Here is a 27,004-nt window from a genome sequence, read left to right on the forward strand (position 1 = left end):
GACTTCGGAGTTTAACTCAAGGTTCTATTTTGGGTCCCCTCTCGCTTGGTGATCTCATCAGCTTTTAGGAGCTTAATTAACTTTTCTATGCAGACGGTTCCAGTATCTATATCCAGCCTCAGTCCCTCTCCTGAACTTGAATCTTGAATCATGAACTGCCTATTAGATATTTCGAAATGAAGGTCACAAATACATCACAACTTCACTATGGCCCAAACTACTAGTCATTCTTTTACTCCACTTTAATCGATTCTCTTCCTCACACCCTAGAGCAGCCATTCCAAATCTCTTCTCTCTTGAAAACTTCCACCTTACCCCCTAACCTTCATGACTAGATCTAAGTTCATCATTTACTGTGCAAATAGAAGGCATTTGCCATGAGCTCCCCCATTTTCCTTATCTTCCTCTCATAATCCTTCAAAATTATCTCCCAATCTCTCCTTTATCCCAGGCTTTGATGGATTTTCTCCTTGCCAAGGCCAGCCTCTTGAATCTACCCTTTTCCATCTCCTCCAGCACATTGCACTAACTACCATCCCCATTCTTTCTCTAATCTTCAATCCCTCCCTATCTACTCAATCCTTCTCTGCTGCCAACAAACATTCCTTCATCTTTAGAAAATCCCTGCAAGCTATTGTCTTATATCTCCCATTCCTTCCTCCTCCTAACTCCTGGAAGAAGCTGTCTAAACTCATTTCATTCATTTCCTCTCCTCTCATTCTTTTCTAAACCCTTTTCAGTCTGGCTTCCAGCCTCCTCACTTACTGAAAACTGTTGTCGCCAAAGTTTCCAATGATCTCTTACTTGCTATGTCTTGTGGACTTTTCTCAGTCCTCATTGTTCTTGGCCTCTTTTTAGCTTTTGACATTGGATCACCCTCCAGTCCTGGATAATCCCTTCTCTCTGGGTTTCCATGACACTGCTTTTCCTCTACCCCTCAAATCAACTTGTATTTATTGACACATTTTTTCATATCTATTGGTATGTGTCTAAGTTGCTCCTTCAAAAGAATCTAGCTTCCTTAACAGCTTGTACTGTTTCACTTCTTTCTTGGTATGCCCAATGCCTAGCACAGTGTTTGGCACACAGAGGAGATTCGAGAATTATTTGCTAATCAATTCTTTGATCGATGGATTTTCCAAAGGTCACACACAGTTGTGTAACAGCTGGGATCCCACAGACCTGGAAGTGGCAGAACTGGGATTCCAATTCAAGTGCTTGTCATGGTGCTATAAAGCAGACACCTCTTCAAGTGCATATTGAATTGGATGACTCCAAGCTTGCTTGCTACTCAGATTCTTTTGAGTCTACAGATAACATCAATTTCTAGACAGCAGAACTGGGCCATAGGATCATTTATTTAGAGTTGGAAAGGACCTTAGAGGTCCTGTCGTCCAACCCCTTCCCCTCAATTTTACGAATGAGGAAGATAAAGTTAAATAACTTGCCAAAGGTCAGACAGGTAGAAATTGGCAGAACCAGAATTTGAACCCAGGTCCTCTAACTAGAAATTCAATGTCCTTTTGGGTTGTCTGTCTATCTCTTCCTATTTTTGTCTGTCTCTTCCAATCTCTTTTCCCTTCCCAGACCTTTTTCATTCCCTTCCCTTCCCTCTTCCCTTGCTCCTTCCCTTCGCTTCCTTTCCCTTCCCTCTGCTCTCCTCTCTCCTTCCCCTTCTCCCTCCTTCTCCTTCTCTTTTTCCCTCCCTCTTCTTCCTCTTCCCTTCTGTCCCTTTCCTTTCCTTTTCTTTTCAAAACCACATCCCTCTGTCACCTCTAGGCTCCAGGGGCAGTGGCTACTCACATGCCCAAGCCCACTGCTTATTGTCACAAAAGTTTTGACCTGTTTTGATTTCAACCTCTGTTGATTAACACTTCTTAGACAACCTAATAGGCCCTGCCCCACCCCAGCCAATGTTCACCTTAATGGTGTCCGATACCCAATCGGTGGGGACTCCCAGTCAGTTTTACCCCTATTGCAGCTCAGAACTTCACAATTTAAAGCGATCTACCAGCCTCAGCCACTCCCATTAGCAGCAGTTAAAGGCATGACAGCACATGAGGCTTTTACTTCCTATCTTTTTCAAACTTATACGTTTGGGAAAACTTCATATGGTCTATGAGACCTTCATCTTGAAGTAAGCTGCACTACATGAGATATGTTCCCTCAACCCCAGCTGCCTTGTATGTGCTTAATATAGAAATCCAAGCACAGTTGGGAATCCACTATTATTTTGCTTTCAATGAGATATTACCTTATGAAAGGTGGGGGTAGACTAAATTCAGATAAATATGGTATTTCTCATCACCCATATATTTAACCACCCCCACAAAAATTAGTAAAATCAGAGTCTCAACTAAAAATGTATGCCTTATATCTTTGGGAAATAGTAGTTATATTTTCAAACTGACCTCAAATGAAAGGTTATCAAGATGCTGGCTTACAAAAAGTAAAGCGAAAGAATGACCATTAATTTCCATCACTTGTTCTCAGGCTGGCTAACCCTAATACTAGAAGATATCTATTCAGGTAATACAGTTTACAGAACACCTTCCACACAGCAACACAGGCCAGTGGGGAGGAGAAGGTAGTATGAGAGTTATTATCAACGTTTTACAGATGAGAACATTGAGCTCAGGGGAGGCTAGTTGTCCACTGTCACATGTGAGCTGCTTTTGGATTCAAAACGGGCTCTGCATGCAGAACACAAACCAGTAGATCTCTGGGGAATGATAATTAGGCAGATTTTTTTAAACAATCTGTGAGAAGTAACACCAGCTGGCAAATATGTTGTACATTTTGCTTGCCATGTCCCGCAACTCCCCCCTTTTGTTTTTCTTTAAAACACTGAGAGCTAGAGCATTTTATACTACTTTTAAAGCAAATATACAACCCACTCTCCATTCTTCTCTCCATCCCTGTCTTTTCTGCCTGCTGGGATGTCAGTGGTTATCAAAGGCAATTCCAAGCAAAGAAGTGGTGGGTGGAATATGGATGAGGGGGGAAATCAAGCTATTTATTTATGTTTGCCTTTATTGCTTATTATTTAACCAATCCATTTACATAAAATTTGAGGTATACTGTATTGGAGGCTCAGTTATGCAGAATTTGCCACAACACCCCTGTGGGGTTGGTCAATATTATGATGCCTCCTCCCCAATTACTTGAATAATTCAGGATAAATTCTCTCTCAACAGATGAATTGCCTCCTACTTGACTAGGAAGATTATGGCTACTGGCCAACTCCCTCATCCACACTCCACCGCCACTCAAAGACTCTAAGACTATACTCATCCACATCTCCTGCAGAGCCAGGACACCAATCAAGGTTTCCTGACTCAGTGTTCCTTCTACTACACTAACTTGTGTCCTGGCCCAATGAAAGGCAGTATCACTATAAACAATATGAAAAGATGGTTTCTGTGCATCTATTTCTAGCCACCACTGATACTAAAAAAAACCCTCACTAGATCCTACCATCCTCAGTAACTATTCTAATATATTGATAATCTTCTCTTCCCCAGTTAAAATCATTGAAAAAGGAATCAGCCTCTGTTTCCCATCTTCTCACCCTCTTCAAAACTTCCTTCCATCCTTAGCATCCTCGACATTGCTTCCAACCTCAATATTCCAATGAAATGCCTCTCTCCAAAGTTACCAGTAGCCTCAGTTGCCAAATCTGATGGTCTTTTCTCATTTCTCATATATCTTGATCTCTCTGAAGCTTTTGGAACTGTTGACCAACTTCTCATCCTGGACATTCTCTCCTCTCTCTCTCTGTCTCTGTCTCATCTCTCCTCCTCTCCCCACCTCTCTCTCTCTCTCTCTCTCTCTCTCTCTCTCTCTCTCTCTCTCTCTCTCTCTCTTTCTCTCTCTCCCTGCCTCTGTCTTTCCCTCCCTCTATGAACTCTTTAATCAAATATAAATTCCTCTGTTCATTTAAACCTGGCCCCTCACTATCTTTCTAGTCTTAATAAACATCACACCCATCCATGCATTCCATAGTCCAGCCATACTAGCTTACTTGCTGTTCTTCACATACAATACTACACCTCCAATATCCAGGCTTTGACAATGACTGTCTCCCATGACTAGAATGCTCTCCTTTCTCATCTCTGTCTCTTAGACTACCTGACTTCCTTCAAGAGTCAGTACAAACACCTCCCTCTGGTGGAGGCTTTTCTCAGTCTCATCCCCCAGCTACTACTGCCTAGCCCACTAAGGTTAATTTCCAGCTACTTTGTATGTATCTAGATACCAATATATGTAAATGTTGTCTGCTCCATTAGAATATAAGCTCCTTGAGGGCATGGACTGTCTATATCCCCAGCACTTATTACAATGCTCGGCACATATTAGATGCTTAATAAATGGATGGTGATTGATTGATTGATCCCTAAATTTGCTAAGATCAGTCCTCTGAAGAACAGCTGAAACCCACCTTGTTCTTAGAAAGAAAGAAAAAACTCTATTATTGGTTTATGATACTGAAAAAAACAGCATAGAAAAAATAAATCTTAGCTTATCATAGGCTAGGGTCAACCATGGCAGGTGGCAAATCCAGGCATAGCTCCATAAATACAACTGCGCTACCATGAGGTAGGGAGTAGTCTAGGCCAATAGGACCTGGAGAACAAGCACAGATAAAATTGCCTTCCCAATGCTTGCCCCAGGACTGAGAACAATACCACGCTCTGCCCATCAGAACCCTGGATTCTCAGGTAGAATTGTGAAGAGGACTTGTGTTCCTTCTTCTCCTCTGCCATTACAGAGGATTTTTGTTTAGGTATAGGTTCCATGATGGGAATGTTGAGGTCCCTCTAACTCAGATCCTTAGTTCTGTGTTTATATGTTAGGAAGTCAGTCTATGCAAATATATCGCCCTAGGCAAATCTTCATGGCAGCTCTCTACTAGCCCCTAGGTGGTTTTCCCTCCTCTCTTAAAGAGGTCAGTATTCCAAAGAGTCTTCTTCTTCACTCTATACCTACACTTATACTAAAGCACATCAATATAAGCTATATGGTCCCTCAAACACCCTGGCATCAAGTAGTGTATGAAACTGTGACTCCCGTGACTGAGACCTTGACTTTCCCTTGTCCACACATGCATCAAACCATGGATCTTACCATAAGCCAATTTGTAAAATTAATTAGTAGTGCTGCCTCATACCTGTATTATCCATACTAGTCTCAGAAACTAGTAGGTAGCTGTCCTTGCAAAGGCTAATCCCAAAACTTGGGCACTCAATGATACCCCCTTCTGTCTCCTCTAAGACCTTGTTCCATCAATGGTTTACTTTCCATTTCATCTTCAAACCTCCTCCCCTCTACTGACAAATATATTCAGGCTTGTCCTATTCTTAAAATAAAACAAAATTTTTTCCTTGACCTGCTACCCTGTTGATCTTTCTTCCCATCTTTCTTCTCTTTCACAAGCAGTCTTATCATTATAACTCTCCTCCCCCTTCCCTCTCTCTGTTGATTAGTGGTTGTCTCAGTTGCCCACTGCATCTAGGACTAGCTCCAGCCATGCTTCACTTTACTCCACCACCATATCAACACATGATGCTGCACCTTGTCCACCTTCCCCTCTGCTGCTGACTATCCAGTTCCAGAACCACAATCAAATTGACTCTATCATTGCTCCTGGAAAGAGAGTGTCCATCTGCTTCCCTGTGATTCCATTCACCATTTCTGTAGCTTTCCAAACCAAAATGCTCCTCCTTGGACATCTCCCTTCTATATGTGCCTGTCTTCCTCTTTTGGAGTATAAGGTTTTTGAAGGCAGGGGCTATCTTCATGTTTGTATTTGTAGTCCAGGGCTTAGCAGAGTTTAAGCACATCGTAAGTGCCTAATTAATGCTTTTTGTAAAATTAATTAGCAATGCTCTACTGTGCTCTTCTGTAAGGGTTTCAGCACGTGAGTCATTCATAAAAATAACTATGGTCAACATTTATTTAATACTTTGTGCCCCCACACACACACACGCACACATATATTTATATCTTGCTTGGTCCTTACAACAACTCTATGAAGTAGATGCTATTACTATCCCAATTTTACAGATAAGGGAGCTGAGGCTGAGAAAGATGAAGTGACTCTGTCACCTAAGTGACCAGTCAAACAACTAGTTAAGTGTTTAAGGCAGAATTTGAACTTGGGATGTCAATTCCAACTCTAAGGCTCTGTCTCCCCCACCTATAGCCTATGTTCATTGCTTCATTACCCCCCCACCCCCCCACACACACACATTTAGGTCCATCCAATCTGATTTCTGGCTCCATTAAAATTCCTCTTTTGAGAGTCACTAATGACCTATCAGTTTCCAAATCCAATGGCTTTTTTCCCAGTTTCCATTTCTATTGACCTTTTTGCAACATTTGACCACATCTTGTTTCTCAGTACTCCTTTAACTTCCTTTGCCCTGGTCCCTATTGGTTCTTTGTCTATCTATCTTCATTCTTGGTCATCTCTTTTGCTGGACTGGGTTCTAATCCTGACCCCCAAATACTCCTCTTTTTTCCTTTATTCTCTCCATTGATGATCTCATCCAATCCCAGTGCATCAATTAGCATCTTATGCACAGACTCCTAAACTGGTATCTCCACCCCAACTTCTGGCCAGAATTCTCTCTACTAGCTTGCCAGATATCTCTACCTAAATGTCTGATTGGACCTTGAAATCTCACATGTGCAAAATTGAACTTATTATCTTTCTCCCCCAAAAAATCTGCACTTCCTGCCAATTTCCCTATTTGGATTTCTATTATTCTCCCAATTGCCCAGGCTCAAAACCAATGAAATTCAGTCTTGATACCTTTTGTAGTTTTCAGTTATGAAAAAGTGGAGGGTTTTAGGATTGTTTCTTTTAATATCAGCTTCATTTCCTAAAAACAGTTCTGTCTCTTCAAATAGTCTCCTCTCCTCATTCTATATATTCTATTCATTTCTGACATGGCACTTGATTTAATCAACCTTGGTCACCTGCATTATCAATGCCAGTCTGTGTTGGCTCTGGTTGGCCCTGGGGCTGCAAGGCAGATATATCAGTGGGTGAGGATTCTTAAAATGGAGCTCCTGGCTTGAGGTTTTAGGATGATGTCTATTTTTAAAATAAATATTTGAAGTTGGAGAAATAGTTTCCATGAGGAAATAAAAGTTGATGGCCAAGTCAAGCTGAGAACACAAAGATCTTGTCAATTTCCACTTGGCTGCAGCCTGGCCTCACTCTACAAGTATTTTCTGTAAGGGTTTCAGCACGTGGCCCAACTAAGGAAAGTTATGTTGAAGAACCATTCATACAGTGTCTACCCCTTGATAGTCATGCCACTGCATGGCTTCTAAGGACCTCTTCACAAAAAGCCATCATCTATTTGAAAACATTCTCTTCACTGTAACATAGGGGAAGTCCCACCCAAAAATCACATATTAAAATCAGAGAGGGAAAGGACATTTGAGAGCCAACCTCTCACCCCAGGCATAATATCCCTCCCTAATATCCTTCACTGGTGGTCATCCAGGTTTTGTTGGAAACCATCTACTGTCAAGTATATTTCTTGTAAACAATGTAACACTGGATTCTACTTTCTAATTGATTCCTCTATCCTCTTCCATTTTATGGGAGAGTTTACCTCATTCATAGTTATGATTGTATTTCTGTATTTCTTTCTATCCTATCCTCTTGTACCCTCATCCTCTCTTTACAAAGAAAGAGATGGAGAAAGAAAAGCAATCTGCTCAGCCCTAAAAATCTATAATTGAAGCATCCAGTTCCCTCCTCTCTTCACTAAAATCAGACCCTAACCTCTGGTTTCTGTTTCATCCCTACTTTACAACCTACCCCCCAAAGTTGACACTTGATTTTCATGTAATTATTCTCTCCCTGATTCTTCCCTGCCTTTTAAACTCCTCTTCCTCCTCTTCAAAGCCCTGTTTCTCTGTTGAGTTTAAGGTATTTCTCAGATTTTTTTTTCTTTTTTAAAAAATAGTGTTGCAGTTTTGTTCTTTGCATTAGTTTTCAAAATTCCTTGTTAATTTTTCTTTCATGGAACACTTTCTTTTACTACATCAAATTTGGCAGGCAATATAAAAAAGGCTGCAACTTCTGCCCTTTGAGGGCACTGTAGTGACTAAACAGCATGTCAAATTTTGAATACTTTTTGAAATCACTTCACCAATGACATCCCTGACCAAAGGTTCATGCAAGATGCATCATCGCACAGTACATTGAGAGAGAGAGAGAGAGAGAGAGAGAGAGAGAGCTTTGACTTCCCTATGAGAAGAAAAGGATTCCTAGAAGTCTAAGGTATTTCTACATCAAACTCTGAATGTGTTCAGTTCTCCTTTGTCTGATTCAGGTAAGAGCAAGCTTTAGCTGATACTCCTCTCTGCCACTTTTGCCTTCATATTTCTATACCTTTTTCACATACTTATTCTATAACTTCACACCAATTACATAAATTTTATTTAACAAATAAAATTATATAACTTCACACACAAATTATATAAAATAGTAATTTCTCTCTATGATATTCATTTTCTTCACTTCTTTTCCTCTCTTAAAATGAAATTTAAAAAGCCACATCCAAGCCTTGTGTTTGCTGTACCTTATTCTTGATGCATGTTTCTCTCTACTCCTGATTTTGTATTTCAAAGTTTCTACTCAGCTCTGGTCTTTTCACCAGGAATGCCTGAAAGTCATCTATTGTACTGGTGGTCCATTTTTCCCTGTCAATTCTACTTCCAGGGTAAGTTATTCTTGTTTGTAGTCTTTTTGCCTTTTGGAATTTATTCCAAGGTTTTCTCTCCTGTATGACAGTTAGAGTACAGTCTTGTATGATACTGACTACGGCTCTTTGGTTCATGAGGTCTTCCTCAATGATTGCAGTATTTTCCTTTGACTAGAAGTTCCAGATTTTGCCTATGATTTTGCCAGTATTTGCAGTTTGGGATTTCTTTCAGATTACTGATGAATTCTTTCTGTTTTCATTTAGTCCTCTAATTTTAATGGATCTAAAGTAGTTGTCTTTTATGATGTCTGGAAATATGAAAATCGGGGTTTTTTATTTGATCACAGTTTTCAGGAAGTCCAGTGATTTTAAAATGATTTCTCTTTGATGCTTTTCCAGGTCAGTTGTTTTGATAATAGATTTGTTATAAAGCTAGTGTTTCCACGACACAACTTCTTTCCTCCCATCAACAATATGGGGAGATCCTACCTAAAAGAAGACAAAGCTGCTTCTGGGACCTGATTGGCACCAGCTTCCATGATACCACTCCCTTCTCCATCTCACCCACACCCCCTGACCCAGCCAATATGAGGGAAGCCTAGCACAAAACTGCCCCTGGGACTTGAATGGTCCCAGCTTCCTGCCCATCGAAGGGCATAAAATGTCTCAGCCATATGGAGTCTAGGCCCCTCTAACTTAAAGGATTTCTGAAGTCCACACAAATAACTTTACTGTGTCTTCATGGCTAGATGTATTTCCATATGGAGAAAAGAGGGGCTGCCTCCCTAGATGCTGTGTCACTTTAACCTTGTTGCCTATCCGTGTTGTGTTAGGACAAAGTAAAAGTCCTTATATTAAATATTCAGTAACTCACAAGTCCCTCACTTCACCTCAACATTAAACCCGAACCAAGAAGGTGCTGGCATTAAAGCTATGCCTCTGATAAGACTCCTTACATTTTCTTCTACTTGTTCAATCATCTGACTTTGTTCTAGTATTCCTTGTTGTCTCATGACTCTCTTGAAATCTGATGCTCCCTTTTTTTTTCCAGAGGGTCCCCTACTTTGGTAATGATTTCCACCTTCTATTCTAAGCTTCTACTTTCAATTTCTTCCCCCAAAGTTCCAATTTCAATTCTAATTTCATTTTTTAGCTCTGGCTTATTTTCTCCCAAACACTCTCAGAGTTCTTGTGGCCAAGCCATTCTTTTTTATCCCACAAGGAATTGCTTATAATTGTGTAATTATGCTCTTCTCCTGGGTTTTCTTGAGCTTTTCTCAACCCATCACATTTCTTCATTGTGCTTGGCATTTTCTAATGTTTATTTATATCTTTTCCTTCAGTTTTTTATTGGAATTTTGTGCTAGAGCCAGATTCAGCTTCCTCTTGCACTCTTGTGGGGTTGGACAGTCCTAGCTTGGTCCTGTCCCCTCTGTGGTCTGGATGACAAAGTCACTACAATGCTAAATAAGGCTTTGCCCTCAGTTGAATCTCTGGCTTCTTAGTCTATTGTCTGGTGACCCAAAGCAGGTTCTATAACCCTGTCACTATAACCCTTACTTTATACTATCTCGAACCATGAGTTATCTCTGTCCCACACAGAGATTCTGATAGGTCTCACCAATTACTGTAGGTTTTGCTGGGTATAGGCCTCCAGCAAAGCTCCCAGGGTCCTGGCCAGTACTGGGACTGCCCAAATGTTTTGCTCTGTTTGGGGGATTACAACAGTAACAGTGGTTCCAGACCTCTTGGAGGGTCCATGGGTTCTGGGGATGCTCTAGCCCTGTCCCTCACTATGGTTCCAGACTAGACCGCTCAGGTGCTCTATCACCAAAAGTGCTGGCTTTAGGCTCCTTGGTGACCACCCAACACAAGGCTGCCCAGTCATCATATTGGCCCTTTCCTCTGTTGTGACTCTATTGAGGCTCTCAGTTCACTGGATTTAGGCCTCTTGGAAAGCCCAGTGGAGCTGCCTAGTCTATTCTCCCTATGCCATGACCTGAAGGACTGGCTTGCCCACTGCTGCTCCAACAAGCCAGGGAAAAGATCCCTCCAGTTTTAATCCCAGATCACAGTGTTGGCTTCCTCCTCCCTGTTTTGTCTCATCTCAGAACACCTGCACACTTTTAGCAATCCACTTGTGCAGTCCTGGACTGAACAGAGGAATAGATTATTCCTTCTCTTTGGTTTTGTTGACTTCTCTTCCTTCTGAAGCCTTTTTAGAACATTACTGCAGTATTGGGGTGGGGGAAAAGTGGTACTTTCTGGGAACCTTTCCAATTTCCATCTTCACCGGAAATCTAGAACCCCCATCTAAATTCAGTCTGACCAAGACAGGACTATCACCCCCTTAGTTCTAGACACACTACCTCTCTTTACGTAGTCAAAGATAACATTAGCTTTATTGGTCTTCATGTCATTCTATTGATTCATATCAAGTTTATAGCTCACTAAAACTCTCTGATTTGGGGTTGGGGGTCAGCTGCTATCTAGCCATTCATCCTCCATCTTCTACTTTGCAAAGTTGATTTTTTGAACCCAAGTACAGCATATGACTTTACATCTGTACCTTTTAAGTCTCCTCTCATTAAGTTAATATTCTAGCAGTTATATGGCATAGTAGATAGGGTGTTGAGCCTGGAATCAAGAAGACCTAAGTTCAAATCCAGCCTCAGACACTTATTAATTGTGTGACTTTAGGCAAGTCACTTAATCTTTGTCTGACTCAGGCTCCTCATCTGTAAAATAGGGGAAATGACAGCATTCACCCCACAGGGTGGTTGTTAAGATTAAAGGAGATAATATTTGTAAAGTGCTTCACACAAAGCAGGCATTTAACAAATGATTTTTCCCTTTTTAGGTTTTATTCTCTTAGATTCAACCCAATAGTCAAACCTGTTAAGATCTTCTTAAATTCTGACTACATATTCCTACATGTTAACTGCATTTCCAGCTTCCCAGTGCCATTGATAGATCTGAACATTTATCACCTATGCCTCTATCCAAGCTGTTGACAGAACTGTTAGCACAGGGCCCTTCCCAGATCCCAGAGACGCTCAGCCACTGTGATCTTTGCAAGTTAACACCAAACCCTTAGTGACTGTTCTTTGAATCCACCCATTCTGCCAGTTGCACCTACTCCTCCGTGTCTTCTCCACAAAAAGTAGCATGAGAGATTTTGTCAAATGCTTTGCTGGGCCCTTGGCCCTCTCCCTCTACTATTGCGTCCTTGTGATAAATGGGGATATTCACAGGGATGTTTCTGTGTCAGCCTAGGGCCAAAGATCATGTTTCGCTGGAGTCCATACCCAGTAAGCACCAGGATGGGAGCTGGGTATGATGAAGAATCTGGGTTTCAGATTCAGCCTAAAGTTGCCTGTCTGAATGGTATCAGTTGAACTTATTCCCAAGAAATGGAGTGCCCACTGGCAGGCCATGAAGGGAACAGCTCACTTCCTTCTTCGGTGTTTCATGGTTTCTAAGGGTCATGAATTCCGATATTGCAATTCAGCTTGCACTTTTCACTCACTAACCAGATGCTGAGCCTTTTCAATAACTATGGAGCACTTCTGAAATTCACCCCCCTCCCTGTCATGTTTGTGGGGAAAAAAGTCACTCTAAAAGCTCTCGCTTCCTCTATTTTTGTTCTCATTCACTCTTTCTACCAATCCTTAAAACAATAACCCACACTGTTCTGCATATCAATTTTTAATTTACAGCCTCACCAGCTTTGTCAAGGAGGAAAAATTCTATCAACCAAGTAGCATGTGCTGTAGAAGAAAATAGAATTATCATCTTGATAGCTATAGATCCATCCATGGGGGTTGGGGATGGGGAGGGATGATGGCTGCATTCAACCATTAGAATGGCATGTCATGTGGAAAGAACGCTGGCTGCCAGCGTTCTGTCTGCCCTGGGGGGCAGAATGAAGAGAAAGAGCTGAAGGTGCAAGGGAGGCAGATTTCGGTTCCATATAAAGAAACATAATCAGGCTGCCTTGGGTGGTAGTGAGATACCCAGAACTAGAGATCATGGAAGTTATGGAAGAGAGTTTGATTCGGATACAGTTTGGCCTAGTCCAGATCCACATCTCCAACTACTTATAGGAGACCTGTCTCTGGATGTCCCACCCCACCCCCATCCTTTAAAGCCCATTTCAAATGTCACCTTTTTCATGAAGCCTTCCCTGATGCTCCTTGTTGGTAAGGATCCTTCTTCATCAGACCTCACATAGTACTATCAAGATGTCTCTGATGCGCTTCTCATGAGACCAGGCAGGATGAATGGCCTCCATGTACCACTACTGGTCTAGAACCTTCTAGTCCACAGTCAGGCTAACCAAGGCAAAAAGAGCCCCTCAAAATATATTTGGCTATATTTCTGCCAGAAATAATTTACTCAAAGTGTGGGGGAGAAAAAGAGGTCACCAGAGCACGATACTTACCCACCAACTGAGGGAGAGAAGAAGCTTCCCGATCCAGCATTATTGATCCCTTCTCCATGCACGTCCGCAGTTCAAATAAACTGTGCAAGGACAGTGTGGCCACATGAGGTTTGCTCCATCTCTCTCCACCCTGTTCCACTTTCTCTTCAAACTTGATCCACCTAGGAGGAAGCAGATCAGGGAAGAGAAATGAAGGCTGTGCTCACCCTAGAGAGGCTCCCTTCCAACCCAAGCATGGGCAAAATGTCCATCTCCAAGGAGTTTTATGTGTTTATCTTATTATCCAAGGAATTTAATAGGGAAGAGGATGAACAGGGAAACAAAACCGATATTCTCACCCCTGTCTGTTCCTTCACAAGTTGGGGAAAAAATGAGGAAAAAACCTCTCTTGCTTTCAATGAGGTGTTACTCCACTACAAAATTATTTAAGGACCTTATTTATGAACCTTGATTGTTATAACATTCAAGTGTTAGATATAGGAATTCTTATCTTCCACACCCAGTACCCTACCTTCATATTAGCCTTCTGCAACATGCTTGGAAAACTTTTATTGAAATGGGAATTCAATTTTGACTTAAAAGAGAAATTTAATGTAGGGTGAAAACTGGGGTACACCACTGAGAAGCACAAAATTCATATTTATCTTCATAAGAGAGTTAATGACCCTTTCAGAAAGCTGCTTCCTTCTGATGCCCTTCTCCAGTGCTCTGTCATGGACTAAGGCATTCCTTCAAAAGCTATGTGAGTGAAGTACAAACAGGGTGGCACTACCAACCAAGCCAGAAGCACACCTAAGTCCAGGCGTATCAATAAAATGGGTTTCTGTCCCCTGTGGACTAACCCAGCTAAGCTCAGAGAGGTATGTCACTAAAGTTTAGGGCCCAGAAGCCATGTTTTTCTACCACAGCAGCTCATCTACAATGTCTACCAAGGCACAGAAGCCTTAGAAGATGATGGTTTCCAGTAGGGTGCTGACCACCCAGTTTTGGACACATAAAGGAACATATCAATGAATTGGCAAGTGTTTATTGAGTGCCTATTATGTGTCAAGTGCTCTACTAGGAGCTAAGGATACAAATAGAGCGAATGAAATAATTCCTACCCACGAGTAGCTTATAAACTAATGGGAAAGACAATAAGTACATACATAAGTATATACAGAAGAAATACATAGAGAATAAATTCAAAGCAGTTAAATATGAGGTGATTTGAGAGGGAAGGCACTAGCGTCTTGGGGGCTTCAGGAAAGGCTTCATGTAAAAGGTGATCAAATGTATCTTGAAGGGATAAAGGGATTCTAGGTATCCAAGATGAAAACAGAATTCATTGTGTAGCAGATGTCTAACGCAAAGGCACAAAGATGGGGGGATAGTGTGTGAAGAACAGAGAGGAGGCCAATTTGTCTGGATTGCAGAGCAAAAGAGGAGAAATAATCTTGACAAGGCCAAAAAGGTAATTTAAGGCCAGTTTGTGAAGAATTTTAAAAGCTAAACAAGATAGTTTACATTAGATTCTAGAAGTTAAAGGGGCCCAGTGAAGTTGATGAAGTAGGTGAATGACATGGTCAGAGTGAGTCTATAAGGAAAATTACTTTGGCAGTAGTGATGGACCAAAGTGGTTACAGACTTGAGAGAGGGAGATCAGTTAGGATACTGTTGCAATAACCTAGGGAAGAGGTGATGAGAGCCTGAATTAGGCAGTAGATTCAGAAGTGAAGAGAAGAGACGAGATCGGAGAGATGATATCAACATAGATTTGGCAACTGATTGAATATGTGGGACAAACAGGGTGGAGTGTCAGGAATAGCACTGAGGTTACCGACCTGGGAGACTGGAAGAATTGTAGCTCCTTCAACAGAAATGGGGAAATTTTTACGAGGGATAGATTTGGGAGAGATAGAGAATGAGTTCCTTGGGGGAATTTGAGTTTGTTCCAGGGCATCCAGTTTGAAATGTCCAATAGGCAATTTGTGATGTGTGATTATGGCTTAGAGGAGAGACTTGAGGAGGCTGGATCTATGAATCCGTTAGTCACCTACATGATTAATTAAGTCTATGGGAACTGATGAAGTCACTAATGAAGTCTAGAGACATGAGTAAGGGATGTAGGATGGAGCCTTGGCAAACACCCTGTGGGTAGGAGAGCAAACATTTATCATAAAGTTGCATTTTTAATATTCATCTCAATTCTTCAGGACTTAATGGATCCATGTTTTCATTTGTGTCGTTTAGTCCCTCACCCAACACAGATTGGAATGGACAGACCCATACAAACAAAAATTAGAATTCTTGAGGTGTTAGGGAATTCAAATAAGTCTTTTCATACTAATACGAGTTAACATTTACATCGCACTTTATATATATATATATATATATATATATATATATATATATATATACATACACACACATATATATGTATATATATATGTACATATGTATGTAAATACATATAGAAAAATGATAATATCTAATAATAATTTATAATGCACCAAAATGAGAATTAACATTTTTATATATAGTTAATATGTATATGGCACTTTATATATGTATACAAATACATATATAAAATGAGAATATCTAATATTGATCATTTATAATGTACTCAAGTGAGAATTAATATTATGTGAATACATATGTTTTCATTTGATCCTCATGATATCCTGGTGTTGTAGATGTTATTATAATTCCACTTTATAGATGAGGAAACTGAAACTCAAAGAGATTAAGTGGCCTGCCCAATCACATAATAAGTATCTAAGAGGGGATTTAAATTCAGGTTTTCCCAACTCCAACTCACATTCTAGCCACTGTTGTTCCCCAGCTGAAACTTTTCCCCCTCATTTTCAATCAATAACCCAAAAAGCATCTGCTAGGTGCCAGGCATCGTGCTAAGTGCTGGGGGTTCCAACAAAAGAAAAAAAGGCAATGTCCTGCCCTCAAAAAGCTCCCATTCTAATGGCAAAGTCAATGTATAAATAACTAGGCACATACAAGAGACATACATAGCAGAAGAAAGATAACCTTGGAGGAGAAGGCCCAAGCAGCTGGAGGAACCAGAAAAGGTCTCACCCTACAGAAGCTGGTACCTAAAGGAACTCAGAGATGCTATAAAGCAGAGGTGAGTAGGGGAAGAAGTAGTTGGCATGGGGAAGAGTCAGAAAAGGGAAATGGCATGTCACCGGTGGGGAACAGTAAGTAGTCCAGTATAATGGAATGTAAAGTATGTGGCATTTCCAGAAGTCCAGATGAGAACTTGTTTCTCCAGGTCTACAAAAATCCACTTAGGCCCACAGAGCAATAGGTCTGTAGAAGGAAAAAAAAGCTTTCCAAACAACAGTCTAAGCATAAACACCACAAATAAATCTCTTGAAAGCTGACAGCAGACATTCTACTTCCTTTTTGTGTGGCATATGCCTTGTCAGACTGGGAATATTTGACAACACTTCAGCGATGTATGGCAATATAGCAACAGAATGGAAAATAGAACTGCGCACACATGCCAGGGTCTACGTGGGGCATTCTGAGGTTTGACATGCGGTCAAGAAGGGGCGAAAGGATCTCCATCTTCCCATTCATTGTGGCCCAAAACAAAAACTTTCACTTCCTCTCACTCCAGGTCTTCTATAAAGCCGAAAAAGAGATTAAGAGGGAAAAAATCCTGTTTTTCTACATTCTTCGCCCAGCAGTTTAATGATTAAAAAATGTTTTCCTAGAAAAAAACTAAACACTCACCTAACTCACTGGCCATAAGGACAAAGGTCAGAAATCAGAGGCAGCTCAGCCTAAGATGCTATTCCCATTCCCCAGCATCCACCCCCCCCTCCCCATTTAATAACTATTATAATAATAACTGCAAGTCAAAGTGAGGATTCTGCTCTAAAATCTCAGAGATAATTAGAATTAAGGACATATTTTAAACTGAAATTCATACTAATCAGAAACTTTTACACAATGACCAGAGAGTATGCCCATTACCACCACTTTTGGGAAGCCGGCAAAGATGGCGTTGACCCGTCCCATATAAGACAGTCATCACCATATACATCCCCTTCTAGAAGAGACAACAGAGGTGTGGATGGAGTGCTAGACTCAGGAATAAGAAGACTTGGTTTCTAATTCTGCCTCGCTGTATGCCCCTATCCAAGTTTCTTAGTTTCTCTGACCTTCAGTTTCTTCAGCTATAAGCAGGATAATAATAGTACCCGCCTACCTCATAGGGATCTTCTGAGGATTAAGTGAGATAATATGTGTAAAGAACTTTACAAACCTCGAAGTGCTGTATGAATATAACATTATTATTCTCACGAGTACTGCTACTACCAACATTACTACTATTACTGCTCCTACTACTGCAGCTGCTGCTACTACTAATACTACTACCAGTACTACTATAATGTTACTACTGCTACCATTCATTACTAGTACTATAACTAATACTTCTAGTAATACTACTGAAGTTGTAGAAATGAAGTACAAACTGCTCAAATGAAATCAAGTCAACAAGCATTATGAAGTGCCTACTATGAGTTAGGAACTATACTAAGAGCTAGAGATACAAAGAAAGGCGAAAAGAATGAAGCCCTGAACTGAGTAACTATTACTACCATTACTACTACTACTTCTACTACTACTACCACTACTACTGCTTCTACTACTACTACTACTGCTACTACTACTATTTCTACTACCACTACTACTACTACTACTTCTACTACTACTACTTCTACTACTACTACTACTGCTTCTACTACTACTACTACTGCTACTACTACTACTACTACTACTTCTACTACTACTACTACTGCCATTACTATTACCATCACTACTACTATAACAATTATTACTACCAGTAATACTACTACAGCCATGGAAATGAAGCAAAAATTGCTAGACACTGGCCAATGAATCAAGTCAGGTCAACAAGCATCATTAAGTGCCTACTGTGTGCCAGGAATTATACTAAGAGCTGAATATACAAAGAAAGACAAAAAGAATGAATCCCTGAAGTAACATTTGGGGGTACTGCCCTTTCTCAAGACAATAAGAGTAAAAATAATAACTTCCATTTCCATAATGCTGTGATGAAAGTATTTTATTCCCTACTTGACAAACAAGGAAACTCAGATTCCAAAGGTTAAATTGTCTAAGGACACAGTTAGTAAAGGTCAGAGACAGGATTCTAACCTAAGTCTCCTATTTCCCAACAAGTCATTGAGTATCTTGAGAACACGGATTGTGTTGCCTTTCTTCATCATCCTCGGTGCTTAATTCCCTGCCTAGCACACAAGAGGTGCTTAACAAATGCTTTTAGGTTTACTGACTCCCAACTTCATTGCTGTTTCTGCTACACAGGCTACCTCAAAGAAAGCTGTAATGAATTATCTAGAACAGCAGTTCTTAACCGTTTTCTGTATCCCAGACTCCTTTGGCAGTGTCTGGTAAAGTCTACAGACACCTTCTCAGAAGAACCTTTTTAAATGCATAAATTAAAATGCATAAGATTACAAATGAAGCCAATCATATTAAAACACATTAGTCAACATATTGAAATTTCCAAGTTCATAGACCCCAGAATGAGAACCCCTAACCTGAGAGTAAAAAAGCAGACTTTCTTCATCTCAGAGGTTCCTTTATATTCAGCCACCTTTTACTAAATTTTCACCACCAGTAAAAATTCCACAAGATTCAAAAAGAATCCCCAATACCTCAAGCCTGGCCCTCTTCTTCAAAAACTGAAAAAGGACAAAAACAGGGAGTTGATCTGATCCTGTGGCTTTTTTCCAAAGAATAATCATTAAAGCATAAGGACTGTGACATTCATCATTTTTCTTAACTAGAAACAAAATCAGGGAAATGGTTCAACAGAGGAAGGAGTCTATGTTTGAACTGTACATTTCAAAATTGTTGGTGTTTAAACCAAAAAAATCAGTTTGGCTTAATTTTCTCATCTGTAATAGATGGTTACTTCGGTTAGTCTTAGATTCTGTAGACTTTTCTTCAAACTTGCTCTTGAAACCTATAATGATTTTAAACCCATAAATACCAAGTGGGTCCTTCTCTCCTTGGCACTACAATTCGTTGTTTCAGAGATCATACTGCAGCCCTCTTTTTTTAAAAGCACAGAGATTCAGCGGTGTTTTTGAGAGAAATCTTCAGAATGTTATATTTTAGGGCAAGGCCCTTGGTGCCCAGGGAATAATAATGGAGGGCAGTGGGCCTGCGTAGGGGAGAGAACCTAGTGGAGGGGCTGGAATTGCTCTCAGTTTCACTGACTGCTAACTACTCTGCTACCTGTCATCCATGTGTGGGAAAGCCTTGGGGGAAAGAAATGGAATAGGATTTGCAAATTTTATTTTGTTGCATCTATTTTCCATCTTTGTGGTCCTATTTCAGTTTTTAAAAATAGCTGCTCCCATCCTTTGCTAAATAAACACGCCCCTTATTCACTGTTTTTCTTTTAAATGGACAGACGTATAAGAAGGTGGCATGGTATTGTGGATGGAAAGCTGGCTTCAAAGCTAAGGACATCTGGGCTCAAGATTCCTCTCTGATACATAATAGCTTGGTGACCTTGGATGAGTGCCTTAATTTCATGGTGTTCTCCAAATAAATTGGAGATAAATTGCATTGTTTGGTGGGGGCAGTTCCTCAATCCTGGAGTTCCTTATATCAATGAAATCATAGTGCCAGTCCCTATCTCCATTCTGTTTATATTTTATATAATAATAATAACAATAAGACTAGCTAACGTTGATATAGCACTTACTATGTGCCAGTCACTGTGCTAAGGCTTTCTAATTATCGTCTCATTTGATCTTCACAACAAACCTGAGAGGTAGGTGCTATTATTATCCCCATTTTACAGATCAGTAGCTGAGGCAAACAGAGGTTAAGTGACTTGCCCAGGGTCATAGAGCTAGAGAGTGTTTGAGGCTGGATTTGAACTCTGGTCTTTCTGACCACACACACACACACAATAATGCAGGAGGCTACCAAAGGTGAAAGATGGTCATGGGAAGGAGCTCAATTTTGAATGGCAGCCATGGCTGGTTTGAAAATTTCAAGTTGGCATAATTCATGAAAACCAGTGCAAACTGAGAATCAGATGAAGAAGCTGGCAATTGTGCCAAGGATTTTCACTGGAGAAGGTCTCTCTCCTGCTGACCCTTGGGGTTCTCCAATCACCTTCAAGCTCCCTCTCACCCAGGCTTCTCCACTACCCTCCTCTCGTCCCTTCAACACCCATGCACCATCTTGTTCTCTTGTCACTAAGTGCTAATAACTCAGCATTTACTTAGGGGGCTGCTATTTGGACACATTTTTGTGAAAGGGTTCAACTCTGAGAGAGCCTAGAAATACCTTGAAAAGTAGCATTTGAACGAACGGAGACAGAGTTTTTGTTAGATGAATTTTCTCCTTATGACCGTTTTCACTGATAATATTTGGTTTGTATTCTGTAAGATAAGTGTTTTGTACTTTCTGTGAAAAGTTTTCCCATGAATTTCAATGGTTTTTATTATAAGTAAAAATGTGGTCCTTGCTCTGGATCTGAGATTTTATTAGCACAGGGAACTCCCAATGAGAAAGCTCCCTCCACCAATCTAGATCAGCAACTGTCCTGGAACTTAGAAGCCTTGGGAGTTGCCTTGGACACTGCCCAGGGTCATACCTACCTCATTCGCCAGAGACAGGCCTTACACACAACAACAATAGCATACATTAACATCACTTTTTAGAAAAACAGAAGGTTAATCTAGAAATAGTAAACTACCAGCTGGCTTGTGGTTCTGACCACTCTGGTTTTCCCCATTGTCCTACATTATACAACCTTCCAGCTTAGCATTCTGCCACAAGCAGAAAGTGGCCTTTTGAAGCCTCAGTACCAGACAGGTCCTCAGAATGTAAATTCTAACTCTATGCCACATATAATTAGTGCAGCACCTAACACACGAGATTCAGTAAACTGTTAATAATAATGAAAATAATATCATTTCCATGGCATTAAAAGGATCAGAGGGAAGACTTTGACATGTTTCGTAGACTGTCTGTGGGTATTTGTGGATGGCAATCACACAAACTGGGAGGTTCTAAAGCCAATTACATTGAGGGGTGGCAATGGTCTGAAAAAATATTCAAAGAAGTGGAGAATTTCCATTTTATCTGGATTCAGTCAGTCAATCAACAGGCTCTTACTATAAGTTTTAACTGGGCCAACTGAGGTGGTTCACATCTGTGGTTCTTTCCCCTGGAGGAGGCTGAGGCTGGCGGATCTGATCACTTGAGCTCAGAGTTTGAGTTTTGAGTAGAGCTAATGCCCATTGGGGGGCCCCTGGGTAAGGGGAGTGGGGCCAGGACCAGGATGCCCAAGGAGGAGTAAACTAGCCCAAGTGAGAAAAACAGCAAGTTAAAGCTCCTGAGCCAGCTCCAATTCATGCAATGTCCTCTGTCAGTCTTCCAGAACTAAGGACAAACAGTAAGAATCCATCATGGGATTGGACCCATGAGTGGCTGCTGCATTTCAAGCCTGGTTGGGATAGGACATCTAATTACATCAATCAATATATAATTTAAATAAACAATTGGAAAATTAGCAACGATGAGCATATTTTCTTGTTACTAAAAACTAATTAAAATCTTTCATTGCAGAGTGTATTTAAAAAGCCGTTATCCTTCTTGTATGGTAATTATCATCTATTTTCAATAAGAGGTCTATGTTTCCTCAAATCTCAGCACTTATCAGATAACAAAGACATTATTTGATAAATGATGTTGCTTTTTTTTCTAATGCTATGTAATTTCACTATGGTTATGCCTTCTAGAGGTAAACCCAAAAGGAAAAAAAAATATTTATCTCAAGCTCTGAGAAGTACATTAATAAAGTATCTCCCATTTTAAAGCACATCAGGGGACTGCCAACCAAAGAGATTTTCACTGATATGTTTAAGAACAAGAAAACCATTGGGCATTTCTGAGTTTTATAAATTAGCAAGCATATCATAAAATATAATTAAGAAAACTCTAATTTTATATCGTGATTCATATTGTAATGAATCATAATTCAAATTGTGATTTATAATGGAAAATAGGCTTGATCTTTGTACAGGAACAAAATCCAACCACGTAATAAAAATTTTATAATGAATTGAGTGCCAACCACTTAGTGCCTCATGATACACAATCTAGAAGCCAATAGATGGTTTGCAAATGGATCAAATGCTATTTTCAAAAATTTTTGAATTTTCAAGTTTAGCATGACAAGAAATGCTGCGAAACACTGTACCTAAGTGCAGTTTATTGTGTGCATCATCAATGATATCCATCTGCCTTCATCTCTTTCAGAGAAATTCATTTGGTCTAAAGTTATTTGCCAAAAACTACTACAGACCCCTTACTATCATCTGGCATAGAAAAAAATATTTAGTGTATGTTTATGAGAAGCGGTATATGTGTGTGTGTGTGTGTGTGTGTGTGTGTGTGTGTGTGTGTGTGACAGGCAGATCTGGTTCCCCTCACTTACAGCAAGTTAACAGTTAACCCACTCTGCCTAAATAAATGTTATGACTATAGTTTCCATTTCTAAGCAAGGTATGTGAAAGTTTACACTGATGGTAATAACAGACCCCAAAATTATAATCTAGCTTCAAAAAACCAAACGTCGACAAAAGAACAATAGCTAGTTTATAACACTGGTGATTTGGGACTAATCACAAAGCTATTAACCATCATTGCTATTAATGGATGCTCTTTTTATCCCCAGAGAAGGTATTCAAGAGAAACTGCAAAAAGACCAAATTAGACCGGATTTCAGGGGAAAACTTGCTAATGGTTAGAGCTGTCCACAACGAGGATAGGTTCTCCAAGGAGGTAGTGAGCTCCCCATTCCTGGAGGTCTCCAAAAAAGATGCAGGAGGATGACTGTGCTGCTGACAGCATTGTTGTTTCCACACAAATTAGACCGAACAGAATCTAAGGCTCTACCATATAACTGCAATGGAGAAGTAAAAATAATGCACTAATTACAGCTGCCATTTGTTCCAGGCTCTGCGGACGGAGCCAAACCATGACCGGGGCTTGGCAAGAGGCCAACTAGAGCCACAGTCTACAACTTATAGTTGGGTGGCTGCAGTGAGACCTTGATGCTATACAACCTCCTCGTTTAAGAAGTCATTAAAAGTCCAGAAAGGTGATGAGCTTAAGACACAGAATGAGACATCCATTTTCAGATGCAGCCATTAGGGCAATTTCTTTTGTTTAACTAAGCAAATATTGCTAAAAGAATTTTGTTCTTTTTTTCCAAGGTGAAAGGTGAAGGTCAGAGAGAGAAAAAATAAATGCTTGTTAATTATGACTAAACAATAAAAACAAAACAAAAAAATTGAAAAAAAAAAGCCTTTAAAGGGAAGTGGGAAAATAATTCAATTAAAGATATCAGCATCACTAGATTTCCAAAAAGGGTTGGAAATGTACATTCTTCATGGATGACTTTAAGCCATCACTAAAACAAAGCCATACCTTACCATTCTTCCTATTTATGAATTAATTATCTGGACCCTGTTGAAAAACTTTCTGAGGCAGATACTTCTATGGCAGTATTCATTAGTCAATTACCATTGGTGCCAATTCACTGAATACCCAGAAAATTCTAATACCCTGACATTGAAATAGTAAAATGTTAAGCAGAGAGACATCTATGGATTCAGTGAATTCACAGCCTTTCATGTTATATATGTCTCGTATGTTCATCCATAAGTTCTCTATTAGATTTAACTTGGAATATGCTACTGCCTATCCCCTGTCTTACTGACTTGACTTTTTCACGCAGAAGATTAGAACTGGGGTGGATAGAATTTCAGAAGTCATCCCGACGCATGAATAGTTTTCTGATTCTTGACTTTATAACAATGTTAGTCTTCTCAATAGTTAAACAAGAACATTCCTGAGTCTTAGAAAAAGGCCTCCTTTCTTGCTGTCTTTTTCTCATTGGTGCTGCCCATTCTCCTAGAGGTCACCAGGATGGTGAAGCACAGCCCACAAAAGAAGCAGTGTTGTGGTCCAGTGTGGCCTTTTTTGGCAAGAACCAATCAGATCTAAATCAAAAGCACAGAATCTTTTAAGGGCCCATTACTTGGTCATAGTTTCTATGAATCTTCAGTATTGACTGGGGTAGAATCAACTAACTGAATCAGAGAGGTGGTAAGCCATAAAGATTAATGCCATAAAGAAAAAAAATACCTGCTAACGACGGAACTCTGGGCAGGTCACTTAGGCCTTTTTGCCTCAGCTTTCTCAGCTGTAGAAGGAGAGAGTTGGATTCAATGACCTCTAAGGTCTCTCCCAGCTCTTAACTGAGGGGAATATTGGAGCTAGCTCACACCAGGTCTGGGAAGCTGGTTGTTAAAATTTTAGTGTAGGCATTTTTATTCAGAAAACAGCAACCAGGGCTTACTTATTGTTTTTCGTTGTTCATTTGTTTTATTTGATTTATTTGATTAGGTGGCACAGTGGACAGAGAGCTGAGCCTGGAGTCAGGAAGAACTGAGTTCAAATCTAACCTCAGACACTTACTAGCTGTGTGACCCTGGGCAAGTCACTTCACCCATTTGCCTCAGTTTCCTCAACTATAAAATGAGCTGGAGAAGGCAATGGCAAAGCACTCCAGTATCTTTGCCAAGAAAACCCCAAGAAGGGTCACAATAGTTGGACACGGCTAAAACAATTCAACAACAGCAACTTAAGAAAGTAATTGGGAAAGATGCTAATAATACAAATTAAATTAAAAATGCATACATTTTCTTTCTGGAGAGCCACTTGTTAAACATTTACCAGCACACCTATGTCTCAATTGATATCAAAGTTGTTCCAAGAAGAATGGGTCAAATGGGCCAAAGTTAAGACTCAAGCTAACCGCACTCACCTAACCTAAAAAATGAGAGGGTAGGATGGATTCTCACTAAAATGTATTCCAGCTCCAAGGTTAGGAAATTTTAAAAAAAAACCAGAGCTCAAGGGGACCCTAGACATCATCCAGTCAAACTCATACCAAATTCCCCCTAAATTCCACAAAGCTATGAAGTAGAAGAGAATTGGTTTGGGAATGGGAAGGGAAGTTATTTTTGTACTCAGAAAGGTGGATTTCACAGGATCAGAATATCATATAAATAAAATGGCAAAGCATGTTAAGAAGAACAAGAATAGTATATTCTCAAGAGGAATTTATTAGAGGAAAGAAAAATGAAAAGTCAGGTCTGATTTTCTCTGACATTTTCATAATCAAGTTCTTATATGTGGAGGGACAGATTCTAGCTTCTTTCTCCTCTGACTTATTATCTGACCTAAAGAGGCAAATTTTATTCTGAGCTCCGTCACTGGTCCCCTCAATGACCTGCCCTGGGTCATTTAACCTCTGTGTTCCATAGAGAACATCTATAAAATGGGTAAGTAACTACAAAGGCAAAAGTGGCTGTTGATTCATATTCTTAAGAAAGTTATATTAAGAGTGGTTATTTTTAATATGGTCATCTTTTCCCTTAACCTATTTAGATTACTCATAAACCATACTTCATCTCGAACTTCCTTCCCTCACTCTTCTCCTCCAACACGGACTATTGATTGCTGATTATATTGTTAAAATGATGGTGTTACTACCCAGAAAATGCAAATCCTTGGGAGAAGCAAGTAGGCAAGGGTATACTAACCCTTCCCAGATTCTTATATGGGAAGAAACTTGATGTTGATCTGAATTCCTACTAAAACATTTCTGACGACTAAGTGATGAGAATCATACAGCAAACCCATGTGTCTATGAGTGAAGTTCACTTAAAATATGGCTAGCAATGATTTGTAGGCACAGGATACAGAGACAGACTTGGGTCAAGTCTGCTGCCAGAAGGTATATCTGACTTATTGGATGATGCAGCGGATATCCAAAAAGATCTCAACCAGTTAAAATGTTGGACCAAATCTAATGAGATAAAACTTAATAGGGATAAATGTAAAGTTCTAGTTGGGTTCAAGAAACAAACTTCACAAAGACAAGATGGGTGAGGTTTGACTAAACAACAGTTCATTTGAAAGAGATCTGGAGGTCTGATTGAGCTCAGACTAAGTCCGAGGAATAATATGGAAACCACCATAACTAATGCAGCTACATCAAAAAGCATATAGTGTTCAGAACTAGAAAGATGATGGTACTGCTGCATTATGTTCTATCTGAACCACATCTGAGCAAATGTTTTCAGTCCTGGGTGTTCATTTGAAGAGGTCAAGGCAACAAGCATTTATTAAGTGCCTTTTATGAGCCAGGGGATACAAAGGAAGGCAAAAAAATTCTCTGTTCTCAAGGAAGGGTACTCATAAGCTGGAAAACATTGAAATATGGGTGACTGTGATGGTGAGGAACTGAAGATTACGCCAGAAGAAAAAGGACTGGTAATGTTTTGTCTGAAGACATGAAGACTGGAGTGGCTGTGTTTGTCTATGTGTCTGTGTCTGTGTATGTGTCTGTGTGTGTAGGCAGAAGGAGGGAGGTTAAATGAGAGCCGTGCTTCAGTATTTGAAGGGCTGTCATCTCCAGAGAGAATAGACTTGTTCTCCTTAGCCCTAGAGGGAAGAATGAGTAGCAATGGTTGGAAGCTGAAGAGAGGCAGATTTTGCCTGGATGCAAGGAAAAATGTCCTAACATCAGCATCATGAAATTTGTATAGCAATTCAGCGTTTCCAGGCAATTCACAAATATTATATTATCCTCACAACAATCCTGGGAGATAGGTACTATTCCCCCCATTTTGTAATTGAGAAAACTGAGGTATAGAAAGGTTAAGTGATTTGT

At 40.1% G+C, this 27,004-nt stretch overlaps 1 protein-coding gene across 1 annotated transcript in view; it reads right to left on the bottom strand.

Moving 5' to 3' along the window:
* SLC4A4 (solute carrier family 4 member 4) overlaps positions 1 to 27,004 on the bottom strand; it is a gene marked incomplete in the record, with an annotated part of 320,448 nt that overhangs the window by 203,364 nt on the left and 90,080 nt on the right. The window contains 1 exon segment of the mRNA XM_036762520.1: positions 13,174 to 13,334. Within this exon segment, the coding sequence (XP_036618415.1) occupies positions 13,174 to 13,334 (161 nt within the window).

Source organism: Trichosurus vulpecula, chromosome 6, assembly GCF_011100635.1.
Source record: "Trichosurus vulpecula isolate mTriVul1 chromosome 6, mTriVul1.pri, whole genome shotgun sequence".
NCBI lineage: Eukaryota > Metazoa > Chordata > Mammalia > Diprotodontia > Phalangeridae > Trichosurus > Trichosurus vulpecula.